This window comes from Chiloscyllium plagiosum, unplaced genomic scaffold, assembly GCF_037043375.1.
Source record: "Chiloscyllium plagiosum isolate Xiang-an unplaced genomic scaffold, Cpla_swu_hap1 HiC_scaffold_12, whole genome shotgun sequence".
NCBI lineage: Eukaryota > Metazoa > Chordata > Chondrichthyes > Orectolobiformes > Hemiscylliidae > Chiloscyllium > Chiloscyllium plagiosum.
In genome coordinates, this window is record NW_028270150.1 from 50,462,435 (window position 1) to 50,481,772 (window position 19,338).

Genomic DNA, 19,338 nt, shown 5'->3' on the forward strand with positions numbered 1-19,338 from the left:
GACATGGATACCACCATTACACGTGGGGACACCTCCCACCATGTACATGGCAGGTATTGATGTGACTCAGCCAACGTTGTCTACCTTATACGTTGCAGGCAAGGATGCCCTGAGGCATGGTACATTGGAGAAACCGAGCAAAGGCTACGGCAACAGGTGAATGGGCACCACACAACAGCCAAAAGACAGGAGTGTTCCCTCCCAGTTGGGGAACACTTCAGCGGTCCAGGACATTCGACCTCTGACCTTCAGGTGACCATTCTCCGAACTACGGGACAGGCAGCAGCGAAAAGTGGCCGAGCAGAGGCTGATAGCTAAGTTCCATACCCATAGGGAGGGCATCAACTGGGACCTTGGGTTCATGTCACACTACAGGTGACCACAATTGCACTACACACACACACACACACACACACACACACACACACACACACACGCGCGCGCGCATGTACTCCTATACACTGACATGGACACACGTATACACAGACTCGGACATGCACATTCCCACACACTCACATGCACCCTCTGACAGACCTAAGAGACACTACACTGACATACGCATGTATACACACTCTCACAGATACAGTCAACCCCCCCAACCCAGACAGACAGAGAGAGACACATGCACACGCACACACTAAGACCCACATGCACACACATACGTTTGTGGGGTTAATTTGTACTTGTAGACTTACATTGTACTTTGCTCAAAAACTGCATGAATTCATGTAAGACTCTTTTATCTCACTTTTTAGATTAGAATTAGTCTAAACATTATACACAAACAGAGAAAACAGGGGGCTAACACCTTCAACATATTGTCTAGCTGACACCAATTGTTGCAGTTAACCTGAGAATGCAACTTTTTATAAAAAAAATGTTTTGTGATTTACACATGAAAGAAGTGAAACTATCATGGAATTCGAACAGTTGAAAGACTCTACAAACAATCAAGGTATTTTTCAATGTATAATTTCAATTACATCACACTGTAAACTTTTGCTATAAATTCTGTGTCTCACAATTGTGTACTCCACAACCACCTGATGAAGGAGCGGTGCTCGGAAAGCTAGTGCTTCCAGTTAAACCTGTTGGATTATAACCTGGTGTTGTCTGATTTTTAACTTTGTAATCCCATTAGCAGTTATTCATTGCCCCCGGATGACCTTTACCCACTTCTTTGACTACCAAACTGTTTACCTATCATTTACTCCTGCCCCATCCCCTCACCCCTTCTTTTGCATATCCACCAACCTTTTCCTACCCCCAATCAGTTCTGGACCTCAAATGTTACCACTTAATGTTACCACTGGAGACTCTTGTTTGAATTTTTACCATGGTGAAATTATAATTCAATTAAAAACCTGGAATTAAGGATTTAATGGTGACCTTAAAAACCCTTATCAATTGTCAGAAAAACCTATCTGCTTATCAATGTATTTTAGGGGAGGAAACTGTTGTTCTTACCTGGCCAGGGCTTTGTGACTTCAGACACGCAACAACGTGGTTGATTCTTAATTGCCCCCTGGGCAATTAGGGATGGGCAGTAAATGCTGGCCGATCCAGCGATGTCCATATCTCGTGAATAAATAAAGAAACATCTTCTACAACTTAGAACCTTACAGTGCAGTACAGACCCTTTGGCCCTCAATATTGCACCAACCTGTGGAACCAATCTGAAGTCCATCTAACCTATGCTATTCCATTTTCATCCATATGCCAATCTAATGGCTATTGAAATGCAGTTAAATATGACAAGTCTACTACTGTTGCAGATAGTGCATTCCATGTCCCTACTACTTTGAGTAAAGAAACTACCTCTAACATCTGTCCTATATCTATAATCGCTCAAATTAAAGCCATGTCCCCTCGTGCTAGTCGTCACCATCCGAGGAAAAAGGCTTTCACTGTCCACCCTATCTACCCCTCTGATTATCTTATGTCTCAATTAAGTCACCTCTCAACTACCTTCTCTCTAATGAAAACAGCCTCCAGTCCCTCAGCCTTTCCTCATAAAACCTTCTCTCCATACTGGGCAATATCCTCATTTATCCTAACCAGGTAAATCTCCTCTGAACCCCTTTACAAAGCTTCCACATCCTTCCTATAATGCTGCGACCAGAACTGTGTGCAATTCTCCCAAGTGTGGCCACAGCACAGCTTTGTACAGCTACAGCATGACCTCATGGCTCTGAAACGCAATCCCTCTACCAATAAAAGCTAACGCACCAGATGCCTTCTGAACAACCCTATCAACATGGGTGGCAACTTTCAAGGATCCATGTACATGGACACCACGATCTTTCTTCTCATCTAACTACCAAGAATCTTACCATTAGCCCAGTACTGTTTATTCCGGTTGCTCCTTCCAAAGTGAATCACCTCACACTTTTCTGCATTAAACTCCATTTGCCACCTCTCAGCCCAGCTCTGCAGCATATATATGTGCCTCTGTAACTTGCAACATCCTTCAGCACTATCGACAACTCTACCAATCTTAGTGTCATCCGCAAATTTACTAGCCCATCCTTCTATGCCCTCATCCAGATCATTTATAAAAATGACAAAATAGCAGTGGCCCCAAAATAGATCCTTGCAGTACACCACTAGTAACTGAATTCCAGGATGACATTTCCCATCAACCACTACCCTCTGTCTTCTTTCAGCTAGCCAATTTCTGATCCAAACCACTAAATCACTCTCCATCCCATGCCTCTCTATTTTGTGCAATAGCCTACCATGGGGAATCTTATCAAATGCCTTACTGAAATCCATATAGACCATATCTAACACTTTACCTTCATCCACCTGTTTGGTCACGTTCTCAAAGAACTCAATATGGTTTGTGAGGCACCGCATATCCTTCACAAAACCATCTGACTATCCCTAAACAACTTATTCCTCTCTAGATGATTATAAATCCTATCTCTTTTAACCTTTTCTAACACTATCCACAACTGAAGTAAGGCTCACTGGTCTGTAATTACCAGGGTTGTCTCTACTCCCCTTCTTGAACAAGATGACAATAAATGCTATCCTTCAGTTTTCTGGCACTATTCCTGTAGACAATGATGACATAAAGATCAGAGCCAAAGGCTCTGCAGTCTCCTCCCTGGCTTCCCAGAGAAACCTACAATAAATCCCATCCGGCCCAGGGGATTTTCACGCCTTTCAGAATTTCCACACTTAGTAAGAAATTTTGTTGCACTGAACTGACTGGCAAGCAACATTCAAAAGCAGATCAAGGATAGCAAATCATTTTCAAAAAAATTGGAAGTCCAAAAATTTCTTCTTTAATTGAATTTTTTTTAAAAATTATTCATTGGATAGGGCAGCATTTATTGACCATCGCTGATTCAGAGCTTCAAGTGAGTGAGGGTCATACTGGAATTGATAATCCGAAGATTAGATTTCCTTATTTTCTCAGTTTCCAGTTTTGGATGCATTTTTGTGGTGAGCTGAGGTTTGACTCCTCGCATGAAATAAGAAAACAAGTGGGCTATCTTTCCATGAATTTATTGTTACACATTTTTCTATGATAGTCTTTCATTTTCCTCATTTAAATATTCTTTATGCGTAAGAGCAGTGATTGTGATACAATTGTCAGAAACTACAAAGAGATTTATAACAGTTTTCACAAGTGGAGCATTAAAAAAAATTAATTTGTGATTAAATATGGCCAGCATTTATTCCCCGTTCTAGTTGCACATGCAAAGGTGGTGGTGAGCTGCCTTCTTGAGCCACTGCCGTCCATGTCCTATAGGCAGACCCATAACGCTGTTAGGGAGGGAATGCCAGTATTTTGAACAGCAATATTGTCCTTTTATTACATTGTTCTTGATTATATCGACTCGTGGAAATTTCCTATACATGTATGAGGGAACATGATTTTTTTTAAGAAAAAACCTATTTGTTTTGCAAGCAGAAAAAACAATTAAAATGCGAATAAACTGATGCAGTATGCTTCATGGGTAAAATTAATTTGGCATTTACTAACTTCATTTATATATCTGTTTACCAGGACAAAGTCTATTTTGGGAAAATGGTGCTATACTGTTCTCCCATGATATGTTGCCCTGTTTAATTTTCCATACACCATTACTCTTCAAATGCAGAAGTCATCTGACAGCAACTCATGAGGCACTCAACACTGTGTATCCATAATGCTGCTGGAGCCAGGCGTGACAGATCATTTGCTTTTTAAACTGAAACCAGTAGCAAAAGAATCTATGTGTTGGTTTACAATTGCAAAGTTACAATCTTAACTGTTTTCTAAGATATGATGTTAAAGATGACAAGTTATGTATCATGAATTATCTATACTTGTGCAATTTATTGAAGTTTGCAACCTATTTGGTTGTTTTGACATTCTGCCAACGGCCTCAGACTACTTAGAGAAAGATATGGCAAGCAGGTTGCCTCAATCATCGGTTGATCGCTCGTTGATGGTCTGCACAAACCATTTTTATTTTATTGAATGTCCTTCCCATAGCTGTTAATTTTAACACCATGTCCTGCTTGCATGCTGACATGTCTGTCTGTCCCTAGACCCCTGATATCACTACTGCCCCCACACGATAGCATAATTGCTGTCCCCTCCACGCTTTACTTCAGCTCTAAAGAGTCATCTAGACTCGAAACGTTAACTTACTCTCTCTCCATAGATGCTGTCTAACCCCCGTGATCTCCAGCATTTGTTGTTTTCAGTATTTATTTCATCCTCTGCCATGTAATTACGTCCAGGTCCTGGAAACAATGCAGCTGGACAGTCTCGTGCAATGATTGCTGCAGCAGCGAGAAGGCGTGATTCAAGTCACAATGAGCTGTACTACGAGGAAGCAGAGCATGATCGGAGGGTGAGGAAGCGACGTGCAAGGTAATGGTAGTATCTGAATATGTCACAAACAGGCTTGTTCAACATGGAAACACTTGGAAATGCACATCTTTAAATTTCTGTTCTGTGTAACTTAAGAGTAGAGCTTTCCTGTTCGAGAATCAGTGGATTGAACAGATTGAATTTTGATTCAGTTTAAAGGGAATGTTAATTTTAATTTGGTCTGAATGAGTAGTATTGTGATAATGGTGTGGACAGTAAGACGACCTTCTGGCCCGATGCAGACAAATTTGCATTAAATCTGAGGTGGGCAAGATTGGAAAGGTGTTTGGGCACATACTTTACTGGGTACTCATCAGATCTCTTATTTTCTGCAAGGCAGGCCCAGTGACCTAAAGTATATAATGAGTTGAATATTGATTAAATTAAAAAGGGAGAAGCATGACAACCTACATTCAGTCTACAGAAGGGACCTGGAAGATAAGATTGTGCGGGAACCTGTGCAAGAGTACAGCTGTGCATAGACCATGGTAGAAATGCACAACTTGTGGCAAAATTCTTCAGGCAATTATTGGCTTCAAATTACAGAAGTTCATCGATAGAAAATTCTGGTGCTGGTCTGGAGCGAAAATGCAGGCATAATATCTTTCTGGGGCAAGATCGATCATGCCCTTTTGCAACTCTGGCTAAACTGAAATTGTAGTGCAGGGTAGCTTCAGCCTAATATGGTACCTGCATTCAGAATTACAGTTGTCAAAAGAAAGAGAACTGACTTGACAATTTATTTCAGCTGAATTGTGCTGTTGTTTCATGCAGTTTCACAAACTTAGCTGCCATTTGGAGTCCTGTTTCTTAACATTCAACAGAGAGACTCCTGACAATGCTCAACTCAATTTTTGTTTAAAGAAGATAAAATCATCTACTCTGTGTGTCGAAACTAAAGGTAGTAGATTTTACCCTGCCTCCATTAAACATAACTGATTTTTGTATTGGGTGGAAAGGATAGTGAGTGTGCTTTCAATCAAGTTCTTTTTGAGATTCATGAAATGGAAATTTTACCCTCCACATATTTCGTACCATTCACCTTGAGAATATGGATCATTTTGGTAATTTTATCATTACTTCTGGTTACATTGTAACCAAGATGACCTTTTTTTCAAAAAATAATTGCCAGTTATGGAAGGATTTAGAGCAGATTAATATTCAAATTAACCTGATTAAATGGCCTAAAATGTTCTAAAGCATTCTACTTCCACTGCAGTGCATTTAGCTAAAACTACTTTGTACGTAACCTAATTATTTTGTACCGTACTTGCTACTAAATAGTTCATAGCTGTTTTAACCACCTGATGATTGAACCTGACATTTAGATTGTAATTTCTAATGTGACATAGTCAATTTTCATTCTATTACTTTTCACTCAAAGGAATAAAGCATGGACGCATGCAATATTTTCACAGGAAAGTTCAGAAAATTGACCATTACTGCTTTCTGTTTGTTTTGTGTTTTTTCAGATTAGTGGTAGCAGTTGAAGAGGCTTTTACTCACATTAGGCGGCTTCAGGATGATGAGCAACAGAAAGCTCCTGGAGAGGTGATGGATCCTTTAAATGCAGCACAGTCCATCTTCCCTTCAATGGCGAGAGCATTACAAAAGTATCTCCGTACCACCAGACAGCAACACTACCATACCATGGAGAGCATCCTGCAACACCTGGCATTCTGTGTTACTAACAACATGACTCCAAAGGTATTTCACACTCTGTTATCTAAGGTACCACTGCAAATAATAGCTGATCCAAACAAGTCTGCAAACCAGAAAAATGTGCTTGTAATGCAAATCCCTTATCGGACTTGATAATTTTGCCAAAATGTAAATTGCTAAGACTGTATAATTTTAAATGGAGAAGCTTGCAAGCTAGACATTCATTGTTGAAACTACCCAATGGAACCCGTTAACTACCTATCAAAAATGGCTTTCCAGCTGTAACTCGACTGTATGGTGGAAGTTAATGCTCAAGGTGGAAAGCCTGGTTCTTGTCTGCGATTTAGCTCAGTAAAAGGAATGAAGGAGGAAAAAAAACAAAAACATGTAGGAGTAGACCTTTTTTGTGGATGCCCTGCTATTCATGATGATCATGGCTGAACATCTAAATCAGTCCCTCTTCCTGCTTTCTCCCCATACCCTTTTCTCCCTTTAGCTCTAAGAACGATATCAAATTCCTCTTGAAAAGAATCAATGTTTTGGTTTCAAGCACATTTTGTGGCAGAGCATTCCACAGACTCATCACTCACTGGATGAAGAAATTTCTCCTTATTTCAGCCCTAAATGGCCTACCTTCTTAGACTGTGACCCCTGGTTACAAACTCCCCAGTCAATGAAACATCCTTTCTGCATTTATCCTGTTTAGTCCTGTTCGAATTTTATGTTTCCATGAGATTCCCCCTCATGTTTATAAACTTCAACAAATACAATCCTAACTGATTGAGTCTTTTTTCATGATCAGTCCTGCAACCCAGGAATCAGTTTGGCAAAGATTTGTTGAGCTCCTTCTATAGCTAGAACATTCTTCCTCTGACAAGGAGATAAAAACTGCACACAGTACTCCAGGTGTGGTCTCATGTAAGTCTTGTTTAATTGCAACAAGATATCCCTGCTCCTGTACTGATATCTTCTTGCTATGAAGGCTAATTATTTGTTGTCTTCACTGCATTTTGCACCTGTATGCTTACTTTCATCGATTGGTGTACAAAGACACCCAGGTTTCATTCCATCTTCCCCTTTCCAATATATTCCCATTCAGATGATAATCTGCCTTTCTATTTTTGCCACCACCTTGGTTCAGTGATTAGCACTGCTGCCTCACAGCACCAGGGACCAGATTCAGTTCCAACCTTGGGAGACTATCTGTTTGCGCAGTCTCCCTGTGTCTGCATGGATTTTCTCTAGATGCTCCCACAGTCCAAAAATGTACAGGTTGGATGGTTGACTGTGTTAATTGGCCCGTAGTTTCCAGAGTTATGTAGGTTAGGTGGATTTGAGTTATGGTAAATAGAGTTATTGGGATAGGATGGGGCTGAGTTGGTGCAGGCTCAGTGGATCAAATGACCTCTTTTATGCACTGTAAGGATTCTATGTCAGTACACCACCCCCAATCCCATGTCTTTTAATTTTATATATTAATCGCTTCTGTGAAACCTTATCACTTTTGTAAATCACATCCATGGCTCCCTCAGATCAACCTAATAGTTACATCCTGAGAAAGTTCCAATGGATTTGTCAGGCATAGTTTCCCTTTCAAAAATCCAAGCTGACCCTGTCCGATCCTGCCTCTGTTTTCCAAGTACTGTTATCAAATCTTTTGCAATTAACTGTAGCATTTTTCATACTACCAGTGTCAGGCTAGGTATTCTATAATTCCCTGTTTTCTCTCCTACCTCCTTTTATTTAAATAATGGATTTTCAGTAGCTAAACTCCAGTCCATGGGAGCTATTCCAGAGTCTATAGCATCTTGCAAAATGATCACCAATGCATCTGGTATTTGTGGGGCCATTTAAGAGTCCTAGAGATATACAGCACGGAAACAAACCCTTCAGTCCAACTCGTCCATGCCAACCTGATATCCTAAATTAATCTAGTCCCATTTGCCAGCACTTAGCCCATATCCCTCTAAACCCGTCCTATTCAAATACCCATCCAGATGCATTTTAAATGTTCTAATTGTACCGGCTTCCACCAGTTCCTGTGACAGCTCATTTCATACAAACACAATCCTCTGCGTGAAAAAGTTGCCCTCGTTAAATGTCCTGCAATGTAGCATATTGGGTCCTAGGGATTTACCAGCCTTTAATCCCATCAATTTCCTCTAACATCTTTTCCCTACTTATACTGATTTCCTTCAGTTACTCCCTCTCGCTGGACCCCAACAATGTCGGTTTATTTAGGTCTCCTTTGTGAAGACAGAACCCAAAAAACATATTTAATTTGGTCTGCATCTCTTTGTTTCCATTATACCTTTCCATGCAAGCTTATCCTACTCTCTTTTCTCCCTCTTAATCAATCTCTTTATCCTCCTTTGCTGAAATCTAAACTGCTCCAAATCCTCAGGTCTGCTAGTTTTCTTTGACCAATTTGTATGGCACTTCCTTAGATCTAATATTATCCCTAATTTCCCTACTTAGCCACAGTTAGGCCACCTTTGCTGTTTTACTTTTGTGCCAGACAGAAATGAACAATTGTCATAGTTCCTCCAAGCGTTCTTGAACTGTTTGCTGTTACCTTTCCACTGTGGTCCCTTAAGTAATGTTCCCCAATTTAGCACAGCAAGCTTGCCCCTCATACAATCATAGTTTCTTTTATCTAGATTCAAGACCCTGGTGTCAGAATTAAAAGTGTCATCTTGATGTTACTGAAGAATTCTGTTACGTTATGGTCATTGTTCCCCAATGTCATTTGTGCGATTAGATTGCCAATTATTCCTTCCACAATGCCGGAAAGTCTATGATAGCCTCTTCACTGGTTGGTTCCTCAGCATATTGATCCAGAAAACCATTTTGTACACATGTCAAGAACACTTTCTCTATTCCATTGTTGCTGATTTTGATTTGCCCAATCTGTATACAGATTAAAGTCATCCATAATTACAGCTGTACCATTATTGCTTGCGCCTCTAATTTCCTGTTTAGTATGTTCTTAACATTACATGGGCAGTTTGGGTGTATATACAACCTCCACTATCATTTTCTGCCCAGTAGTATTTCTACCCATACAGGTTTCACTTCACTGGAGCTAATGTCCTTCCTCGCTTTTGCGGTATTTACTCATACCAGCAATGCTACACCACCTCATTTTTCTTTTGGTCTGCTCATCCCTGGTCATGCTGCAGCCATGTCTGTGTAATCCCAGCTATATGTTTATATCTGTTTGCTCATCTGAATTGTCCATTTTTATTGAAATATCTGTATATAGGGGAATTTCTCATTGAAGGTCACAATACTCAGCAATGCTCAAATATTATGTATTTAAATATATGAAACAGTTTACATTAAAGTATTACTGGAATTAACATGTATCCACAAATTAAATTCCTAACCATAAGCTTTAAATTAAGATTGTTTTTTTTATTTTTGAACCTCTATTTTACTGTTTGAATGAGATTTTTAAAGCCTAGAAAGTTACCAAAACTAAATAATTAATTGGATTTTACTTTGTGAACTATGTAAAAGTCTTTTTCGGATGTTCTACATTTTGCTAATCATTCCACTTCTCCTGTGATTTATTACTTTTGTAATGAAGTTTTATTTTAGTCTGTTTTAAACTATCTCCTTCCCTCTATGTGATATTCTTTTATAGGCCTTTTTGGAGCGTTATCTGAACCCAGGACCTACCCTTCAGTATGATAAGAACAGATGGTTGGCCAGTCAGTGGACATTGAGTAGCGAAGAGGCTGTGACCAATGGCTTGAAGGACGGCTTGGTTTTCACTCTGAAATGTCTTGACTTCAGCCTGATAGTGGTCGTGAAAAAAATCCCTTTCATCAAACTCTCTGAGGAGTTCATTGATCCAAAATCTCACAAGTTTGTGCTGCGTCTTCAGTCTGAGACATCAGTATAAACTCTTCATGCCAAGGACAAACATGGCAGATCAGTCAGATAATCCAACTGCACTTTGGATGGGGAAGGGTTTTATATTTTGACCATGTTTAGATTTCTTTTCCTAAATACTGGAGACCTAAACTTGTATAAATCTTCAAGAAAAGGTACTCCACCTATCATGTGCTTGCCTCTTTTACCCTAATTGGGAACTGTATCAGCCTACTTCCAGATACCAGCATTATAGCAATGGACCTCTAGAAACTGAACATTTTCTGTTTTGAGAGAAATGCACTGTCTTTCTATTTGTTTCTAGAGACTCAGTTCTTTGTATGTAGACCATCTTGCCCTCTGGAGAAAGTTCTTTGGAAGCTCTGTGTGTGCGTGTGTTTCTCAAGATTTGGGCTTTCATTTGAAGAGACTGGTGACACTGGCTATCGGTGGTGATTTCTAGAAAACTTTCTGCAAATGAAGATGTAGATAAATCCCATCTTTCCAGTACTAGTGTTCTAGAAAACCAGCTTTTCCCAGGCTATATGCCTGGAAGATGTGGTTCACAAATGTAGACTTGCACAGTGTAAGCATTGTTACAATATAGATAGTGTTTATCCAGTATGTGGAGTTTATGTAGATGTATTACCTTAGGCAGGTAATGTAAAGATACGGAAGAAATTCCCCCTCACCATTCCCCCCACCCGCCAAAAAAAACTAACACTAAATTGGAAATGGTCTCGATTACATCACGTTGAGGGTTTGGGAAGTGCTTGAATAAAGAAACACTTAAGATGTGTTTAGGACATTAGAGCACATTTGTACAGCAAAGAATGACCATTAGGTTGATATTTTTTGTTTTTTTTTACTCATGCACACTAAAATCAGTAACATGTATTTCTGAAAGGTTCAGGCATGTAAGATACTCCATATTTCCATCTTGTTTAATATCCTGGGATCTGCCCAGTAGAAACTGCATTCTTTAACTGAGGACTGTGTATCCGTTTCCTTCACATTTTTACCTCTTGTAGTGCAATGCAAAATGTGCCTTGCTGGCTCATCTATTGCCTGCAATGCACTGCACTCCCACTTAAGGAATTTTTATACAAAAATATTTGCTGTCAGAATTCTGAAAAATAATTTACTTTTTTTTTACTTTTTTTAACGGTTGTGGCCTTTGAATCTTCTATTTTATTTTTTAACAGAACTTGTTTTAAGCAATTTTTTAATTGACATCTTGTAAAGAATGTTTTATCCAATCAGGAGCAGAGTACAGTATTTGTCCAATGTACATATCAGACCGTGCCGAGCAACTTTCTAAATACAAACTTGGTTGCATCAGAAATATGTTTGGCTTGTTTTTACCCAAAGCTAAATCCTCTATGGCAATGAATTTACTAATTGATCTTACAGCATCATTTGATTTCTATTGTTTAATTTCAGTGTCTTTTAATTTACATACAGGTTAATTGATCCAGAAAAAGGTTTTTCTTCTTGATTGATGTGCCATGTCAGGACATCTTTCTCTGTCTCCTTGTTCAGTTTGCTTTAATAATTTTTAATTGCTGACTCATTCGTACATCAGTGCAATGCCAAGCACACAAGACTGGCAACCTAGTAACTTGAGGTATAAAGTTGCCTCCTTGAAAATGTTGAGGCTGCCTGTCATTTGATTGATCTGGGCCATGAATGATGCAACATTAAAAGCTAAATACGGTCTTTTAGCTTTTAGTTTGATGTTAATTCATGCTTCTACTATCTACTCAGTTGCTAAGTAGTATTGAGGTGACCATAAAGAAGTTCAAGGCAGCTTAAGTACATTTCACAATCCTAACTTGCACATAAGGAGTGAAAATGTAGGACAAAGTAAGTAGGGGTGGGGGTGGGTGGGGGGGGGGGGGGGGGGGGGGTGGTGCTGTGGACGGAGGAGTAGAAGTGAACTGGTTAACTGGCTTACAAAGTTCACATATGTCTTTTACACAATTTGACTAGAATGTAATTACATTGAATGTGCATGGGACCAGAAGATCTCTGGAGGAGCTAGGCACAGTGACATTGAAATAGGTACAGAGTGAACTTGGAGCAGAAAAATAAAACTTGCCTGTCAGGTATAGCCTTAAAGGATTTTTGCATCATTTTCTGTTCCCACTAGTGGGAACAATATGACTGGAACAATATTTGCACACACAGGCTCATCAATTTTAAATACATAAGTTAATTGCTAAGTCAAGAGAGTCTGTTCTGTTACAAGACAGGTGGTAAATGCATTTCCTTACGCATCATCTCTGCGATAGGGTTAACTACCTCAAATTTCATGTAGCATTCCTCCGAACATACTGTTGATTAAATCAGTCTTGTACTTATCACTTGAAATGTAACCACAAAAAACAAATGTACACTTGCTCAACATTTCCTAGAAAAACACTGCGGGTCCAAAAGCTTAATTTAATAGGTTTTTTTTAATTGTGTGCATTTCAAGTAAATAAACTTCTACTACGGTCAGACATATGTGATATGAGATAAAAATGCTCTAGTTCTGCTGGAAGGTTGCAGGAACCACATAACATTAACTATCTTGAGACTCTCGGGTATGTCTTAGAGCACTGAGAAATCCAAGGAGTACAGAACAACCTTGATTATCCAAACGAGGCGAGGAGTATTTTGTTCAGATAACTGATTGTTTGGATAATGGATAACATTTTTTACAGGATCTTGAGATCATCTTCGGATAATTCAAAATTCAGATAATTGACATTTGGATAATCGAGGTTGTTCTGTATTTCACTCTGAAGAAACACAATCTGCTTTGGACAGTCTCTGATACCTGTGTCGCTGTTCGTTCTTTGATTTCCTGTTGCCATTCAATAAGGTTATACCTGATCTGATTTCCCATTCTGACATATCCCCAATAATCTTTCAGTTCCTGAGAATTCAAGAGTGTTACTTACTCAAACCACTGTACCATTGCCAAAGATAGTCCTATGACATTCCATCTTGTGAATTAATGGGGAAAGAGGTCATAATTAAATCTTTATCGATTTCCTGTGAAAAGAAATAAACAGAATACTTAATGGAAACACCAGCTTTAATTTGTTAAACCATAATCTCAATCTTGGTATTTCCTTGAGAATAATGCTTTTATTTTCAGTAGGTTTTTACCGACTGTAGAAGAGGTTGACAGATTACAGAGCAAAACCATTTAAGTGTTGCATTCTGTAGCATCAAAGCAACTAGAATCTGCTGTATATACAGTTCTGTATTCTGTTTATCTGCATGGATTAGAATGTTTGTGCACTAAGAAGCTGGCCTCCTTGATTAACAGAAATATCACTGCAAATGTTTATTTGTGTTATGCAACATTGAATTTAAAATGCAACATATAAACATTATCATCATTGTAAAGCAAAAAAAATTGGAAGCAAGATCCTACAGGATTTTGACAGCCAAATTCATTGCTGTAAGATTGATTGGTAAACTCACGTGAGATTTCTAGTCTTGTGAAAGTGTTATTGAAGTGTCACTATGTAACTACTGTACACACCTAATTTTATACAGGAATTGATTTATAAATGATTTCTATTGATTATCCTTGTAACCGAGCCAAGGACTAACCACCAGCTTCTGCACCTTGTACGGAAAAGAACTTGTGAATTTTAGGGTCATTATTTGGAGTTACTGAGTTTTTAAATCTACTTCAATTGAATAGGTGCATGATAGACACTAACAATTGCGTGTGTGTATGTAGCCTTAGTAATTTATTTCCTTTTGAAATCATTCTCTAAATTTTACATTTTTGTAACAAACTGCAAAATGTTATTTCCACATCAGGTTTTGTACATGGAGTCTCCTGAAAAAATAAAGAGGAAAACTAGAGTTGACCTGATTCTGTTTGTCAGTAATGTTCTTTTATTAGTTATCTGGATATTGGCTACTTTGAGTATCACCTCACGGATACCAGCTGCAGCTTATGCCACTGGCCTTGTGATCATGTAAGGTAGTAAAAAGTTGGGCATCTGATTCAATCTGTTCATTTCATGTTAACATCAAATTTGTTAGCATATTTAAAACATACTTTTTGTTTCCTGGAATATCGCCAGCTCTGCCCTTGACTTATCTGTAACCAGTACAATCTTTATTCATGCTTTTGCCACCTCCATATCTGTCTGCTCTACAATGAATATGTGTACATCAAAAGTGGAATTAATACGGTGGAGCATTAGAGTTCCAAATCATTGTGATAGAATGCTCATTGGAGGTCTTCTCTGATACCTAAATGATCAAGTCTAGAAACACATGTTTTGGGGTATTGTGAAGGCCAGAGTAATAGGGCAAGTAAAGAAATAAAAAGTGACTAGAACACAGAAGTGTTGATATTGAAGGTTGTGATCTTTCATCATTTGGTTGTTTCAGATTTCCAGCATCTATAGTAATTTGCTTTTATATATGCTCAGGTGAGCTGTGAATGGCAGGATACTGAATACCTGCCACCTGAAATCAAAGGGAATAAGAGAAGGAAAAGGAGCACAGTTTACAATTCTTATTTTTGTCTCGTGGAATGTGAATACTTGGTCAGTATTTTTTGCTCATCCCCAATTGACCATAGGGTAGTTAATAGTCAAGCATAACACTGTGGGTCTGGAATTGCAAGAAGGTAAAAATAGCAGGTTTCTTTCTCTGAAGATTTCATCAATTTGAGAAATGATGTTCGAGTGTAGAAACTGATGGGCCTAGTATAAAGATAAGGTGCTGTTTCTCAAGGTTGCATTGACCCTTGATTTGGGTTAGATTACTTAGTGTGGAAACAGGCCCTTTGGCCCAACAAGTCCACACCGACCCTCCGAAGAGCAACCCGCCTAGACCCATTCCACTACATTTACCCCTTCACCTAACACTATGGGCAATTTTGTATGGCCAGTTCACCTGAACTGCACATCTTTGGACTGTGGGAGGAAACCGGAGCACACCCACGCAGACACTGGGAGAATGTGCAAACTCCACAAGAGTTGCCTGAGGCGGGAACTGAACCCAGGTCTCTGGCACTGTGAGGCAGCAGTGCTAACCACTCTGCCACCGTGCCGCCCTGTGACTGCAGCAAAAGAGGATTGAAAGGTTGGAGTTAGATAGAGAATTAAAATGACAAATATCTGGAAGCTCAGGGTCACGCTTACACACTGAACAGAGATTCCACACCAAAGAAAGGAAATATTTTCTAGACATCAGCCCTACCCAGTCGTCTCAAGATCTCTAAAGTTTTAATAAGATCACCTCTCAACCTTATAAACTCCAACTGGTATGCACCTAAACTGTTAAATTTTTCTTCGTACAATTATTTCAATTTAAAAAAGTCTCTCTCTCCAAGAATGAGTCTAGGATCCAAATCTATAGTGTGCAAAGTCCCTTTTCCAATTTTCAGTCAATTTCCTTTCATTTATGGCCTGGTGTCAATATGAATATTATTCATAATTAGATACCTTGTGCTATTTATTCCATAGAAGACCATGACATTCTCTTCCTGCGTCTTCTCTTTGATATTAACAATTATGTGGGCCTCTTCATCTTTTTAATATTCTGATGCCTTAAGGTGGGTACCAGCTCAGTTGGGCTTTTCTGTATATCTCCTATGCTTTTATATACTTGCTCAACTTGTAATAATATAGGAAATAAAAGCTGGAGTGGACCATTTAGCCTGTTGAGCCTGATCTATGATTCAACAAGATTATGGCTCACCTGCCTAAATGCCACCACCCCACACTGTGTCCACATCCCTTCATATCTAAACATCTTTCACCTGTATTGTATATGCTCAACAACTGAGCAATTAAGACTGTTTCAAGTAGAGAACTCTAAAGATTCACAGAAATTGTCATTGCAGTCTTAAATGGACAACCATTTATTCAAAGACAGACTCCCAAGTTCTAGATTCTCCAAACAAGAAACATTTATCATCTATTCTGTATTTCACTCTGAAGAAACAAAATCTGCAATGGACAGTCTCTGATACCTGTGCTGCTCTTTGTTCTTTCTTTTCCTGTTGCCATTCAATAAGGTTACACTTGATCTGATTTCCCATTCCTACGTATCCCCAATAATTTTTCAGCCCCTGAGAATTCAAGAGTGCTACTTACTCAAACCACTGTACCATTGCCAAAGATAGTCCTAAGACATTCCACCTTGTGAATCAATGGGGAAAGAGCATCCAAGAATTTTAAAAAGCATCACCTTTCATTATTCCAAAGTCCAAGAAATAAAAGCCTAACCCTAAATCTGTCTATCTTTCCTTTGGGACATATTAGGAACCAGCCTAGTGAAATTTTGTTGCAATCCCTCCAAAGTATTCTAATAGTCAAACATGTCAAGATTTGGTGACCCTTCCTTACTGCTGTTTCACTTCATTGTTAAGTTTCAATATGGTTTCCACTATTATTCCCCTTACTCTCTGCAGTGTCATGATCTGTAGCCCACAGCCAGTTAATTGTATATCAGTATTTTCCTTCCTAGACTGAATAAATAATGTTTATTCACAATGAATATATCTCCTACTTATCTCTGATCCTGTTCTACTTTGCACCCAGCTAGTGACTCTTTGCCATGCTTATGGTTTCAAAACTACCATTTGAATATTCGTTAAACTGGACAAATCAGTCTATCTTTCCTCATGTTCAAAAACCCACCATCTTGAGTAATTAATCAATTGACATGGTGCCAGAAGCTCTCAAACCTTTGATCTGTTCCAGCTCTAGTAATCATAAATTAGGCCTTTAAATCAAATCTAGAAATCAAAAGGATGATGGGTGAATTGTGCTAAATTAAAACAAAGCTGAATCCAGAGGAACGGTACTTGAGAAATATTTTGACCCTGAAGTCAGATGGACAATCCAAGAGGAGCTAGATCTCTTTCATTGGACCCCTTTGTCAAGCACTTATGATGTTAAAGATCAATGGTTGAACTCTGAAGTCCAATAAAATCTTGGTCCGTTTCCTCCTCCTGTTTAAAATATAAATGGGGCATTTGACACAAATAGGAGCCAGTCAAAACACAACCACTTCACATCAGATACGAAGCCATCATCAAAATGATTTTAAGATACTAATAAAATAATTACTCTAAAATTCAATCAATTCATGTTCATAGGTATCTGTTTGGTACTTTTATATATACAGTGTAAAATTGTAAAAACAAATTCTTAAACTGCAGGTGAAATTTGTAAAGTACTAAAATACATATCTGAATGGAATAAATTTTTTAAAATCTACTTTTCTCTCATATACAATGAATGATCGTCAGGAAATAATAATGAATGATCATTGACCTGAACTATTAATCCTGTATCTGTGAAGAGAGAAATAGCACTGCAGAATTTCTGACTTTATTTTTAATGAGAGAATTTGAACATCCCAGTGTTGCTTAAAGATTGAGTGGTTTACAATCATCTGACATAAGGTGAAATACTGGCTGTACAATCATTCTGATACAATAGTTGAAAGTACCCTTTTCTATGTGGATTTTCAAGTCTGTTTTATCAATACCTTGTGCCATGAGCACTATAGCATATTTAATATCCCTGACATTCACAGAAGGGAATTCTACAAGATGACTACTGTAGCCTCCATGGAAACATAAGCACTGATGACTATGAAGAAATCCAAGATATGCCAAATAATAGATTAACAAAGCAGTTACCCCATGCTAGATTCAAATAACATCAAACTATGGGAATGAAGCAAGATGATTAAAGCAATGATTGAACCAGAAATTTTATCTTTTCTAAATGCATTGATACTTTAGAGTTGTAAGATTTCTTTGTGAAATATGCAGCTGAACAGTGTATCAAGCATCAATAATCTATCACATGCAATTTTAAGATTATTAGAGGAAAATACAAAATTATCTGGAAATAATGTTCATTTATGGCATATAAAAATTAATAAGGAAATAATGCAAGCACTCATCATTTTACAATATACACCTCACCAGCTCACATTCACAAATTATTAGCATCATTGCAATTTTGTTAATGAGAGACTAGGAGTGAACTGTGAGTTATGAAAAATGCCTTCATTTCCCAACAGATGTTAGTGGAACATATTTAAATAAAAAGACAAAAGGAAGTACAAGCAATAAAATAATTGAATAGACTTTAATTAAACTATGACAATACAATCGATAACAGAAACCAAATCACAAAATCAAGATTTTACCAGATATGACTGGGAGGTTGGGCATTCTACTGGATTTATGCCAAAAATTTACCCTGTGAAATTAAACCTACCACCACGCCGCACCATGTCATTTATTTAGCTAAATGAATATACAATTTCAAACAAAATTAATGCTTTTGGAAAAGTTTTAAAACAGCAAGTTGATTTCATTTTGTTAATCAAAATACTGTGCAAATTGTATGTTTATTTCAGGTGACTGGAAGGTTTAACAGAGGCAATAAAAACTGGAAATTCATTAGATGACTCCAGCAGGGTTTTCTTTTCCTCTGGGGAAGCACCTAGCCCTAAGTTTGGTGAGTCCACACAGTAAGAGGTGATAAAAAATTCAGCATAAAGAATGAAAAAAAACAAGGCAGTATGTTGTTGAATTGAAGTACATTCTAGCTCAACTTCAAGATAAATTCCAGTTTATGGATTAATTCATTGTTTCAGACACGAGATACATAAAGTCTGATACATCCTAAGAAATATATAACAACATTAAAAATTTAACATATATCAATGACTTTTATTCAAAACTGAACCCACATTTGTAACAAAGGTAGCATTCAGAGTAGAATTTTTTTTATGAATGCACAGTTATGATGATCTAGAATTTGATATTGTCACAGATGTATTTTAAGTAAATCCTGAAAGTACTGCGGTTTCTGGATTGAAAATAGTATATTTAAAAATACTGGTCAGCAGTGAATATTAGGCAA

At 38.1% G+C, this 19,338-nt stretch overlaps 1 protein-coding gene across 1 annotated transcript in view; it reads left to right on the top strand.

The window, feature by feature from the left end:
• The window catches only part of LOC122555171 (vang-like protein 1), a 55,643-nt gene extending 43,346 nt beyond the window's left edge, over positions 1–12,297 (top strand). Inside the window, exons 6-8 of the mRNA XM_043700901.2 lie at positions 4,744–4,876; positions 6,349–6,583; positions 10,188–12,297. Coding sequence (XP_043556836.1) covers positions 4,744–4,876; positions 6,349–6,583; positions 10,188–10,448 — 629 coding nt within the window. The 3' untranslated portion in view covers positions 10,449–12,297. The remainder of the gene's footprint in view (positions 1–4,743; positions 4,877–6,348; positions 6,584–10,187) is intronic.
• The last annotated feature ends 7,041 nt before the right edge of the window (positions 12,298–19,338 follow it).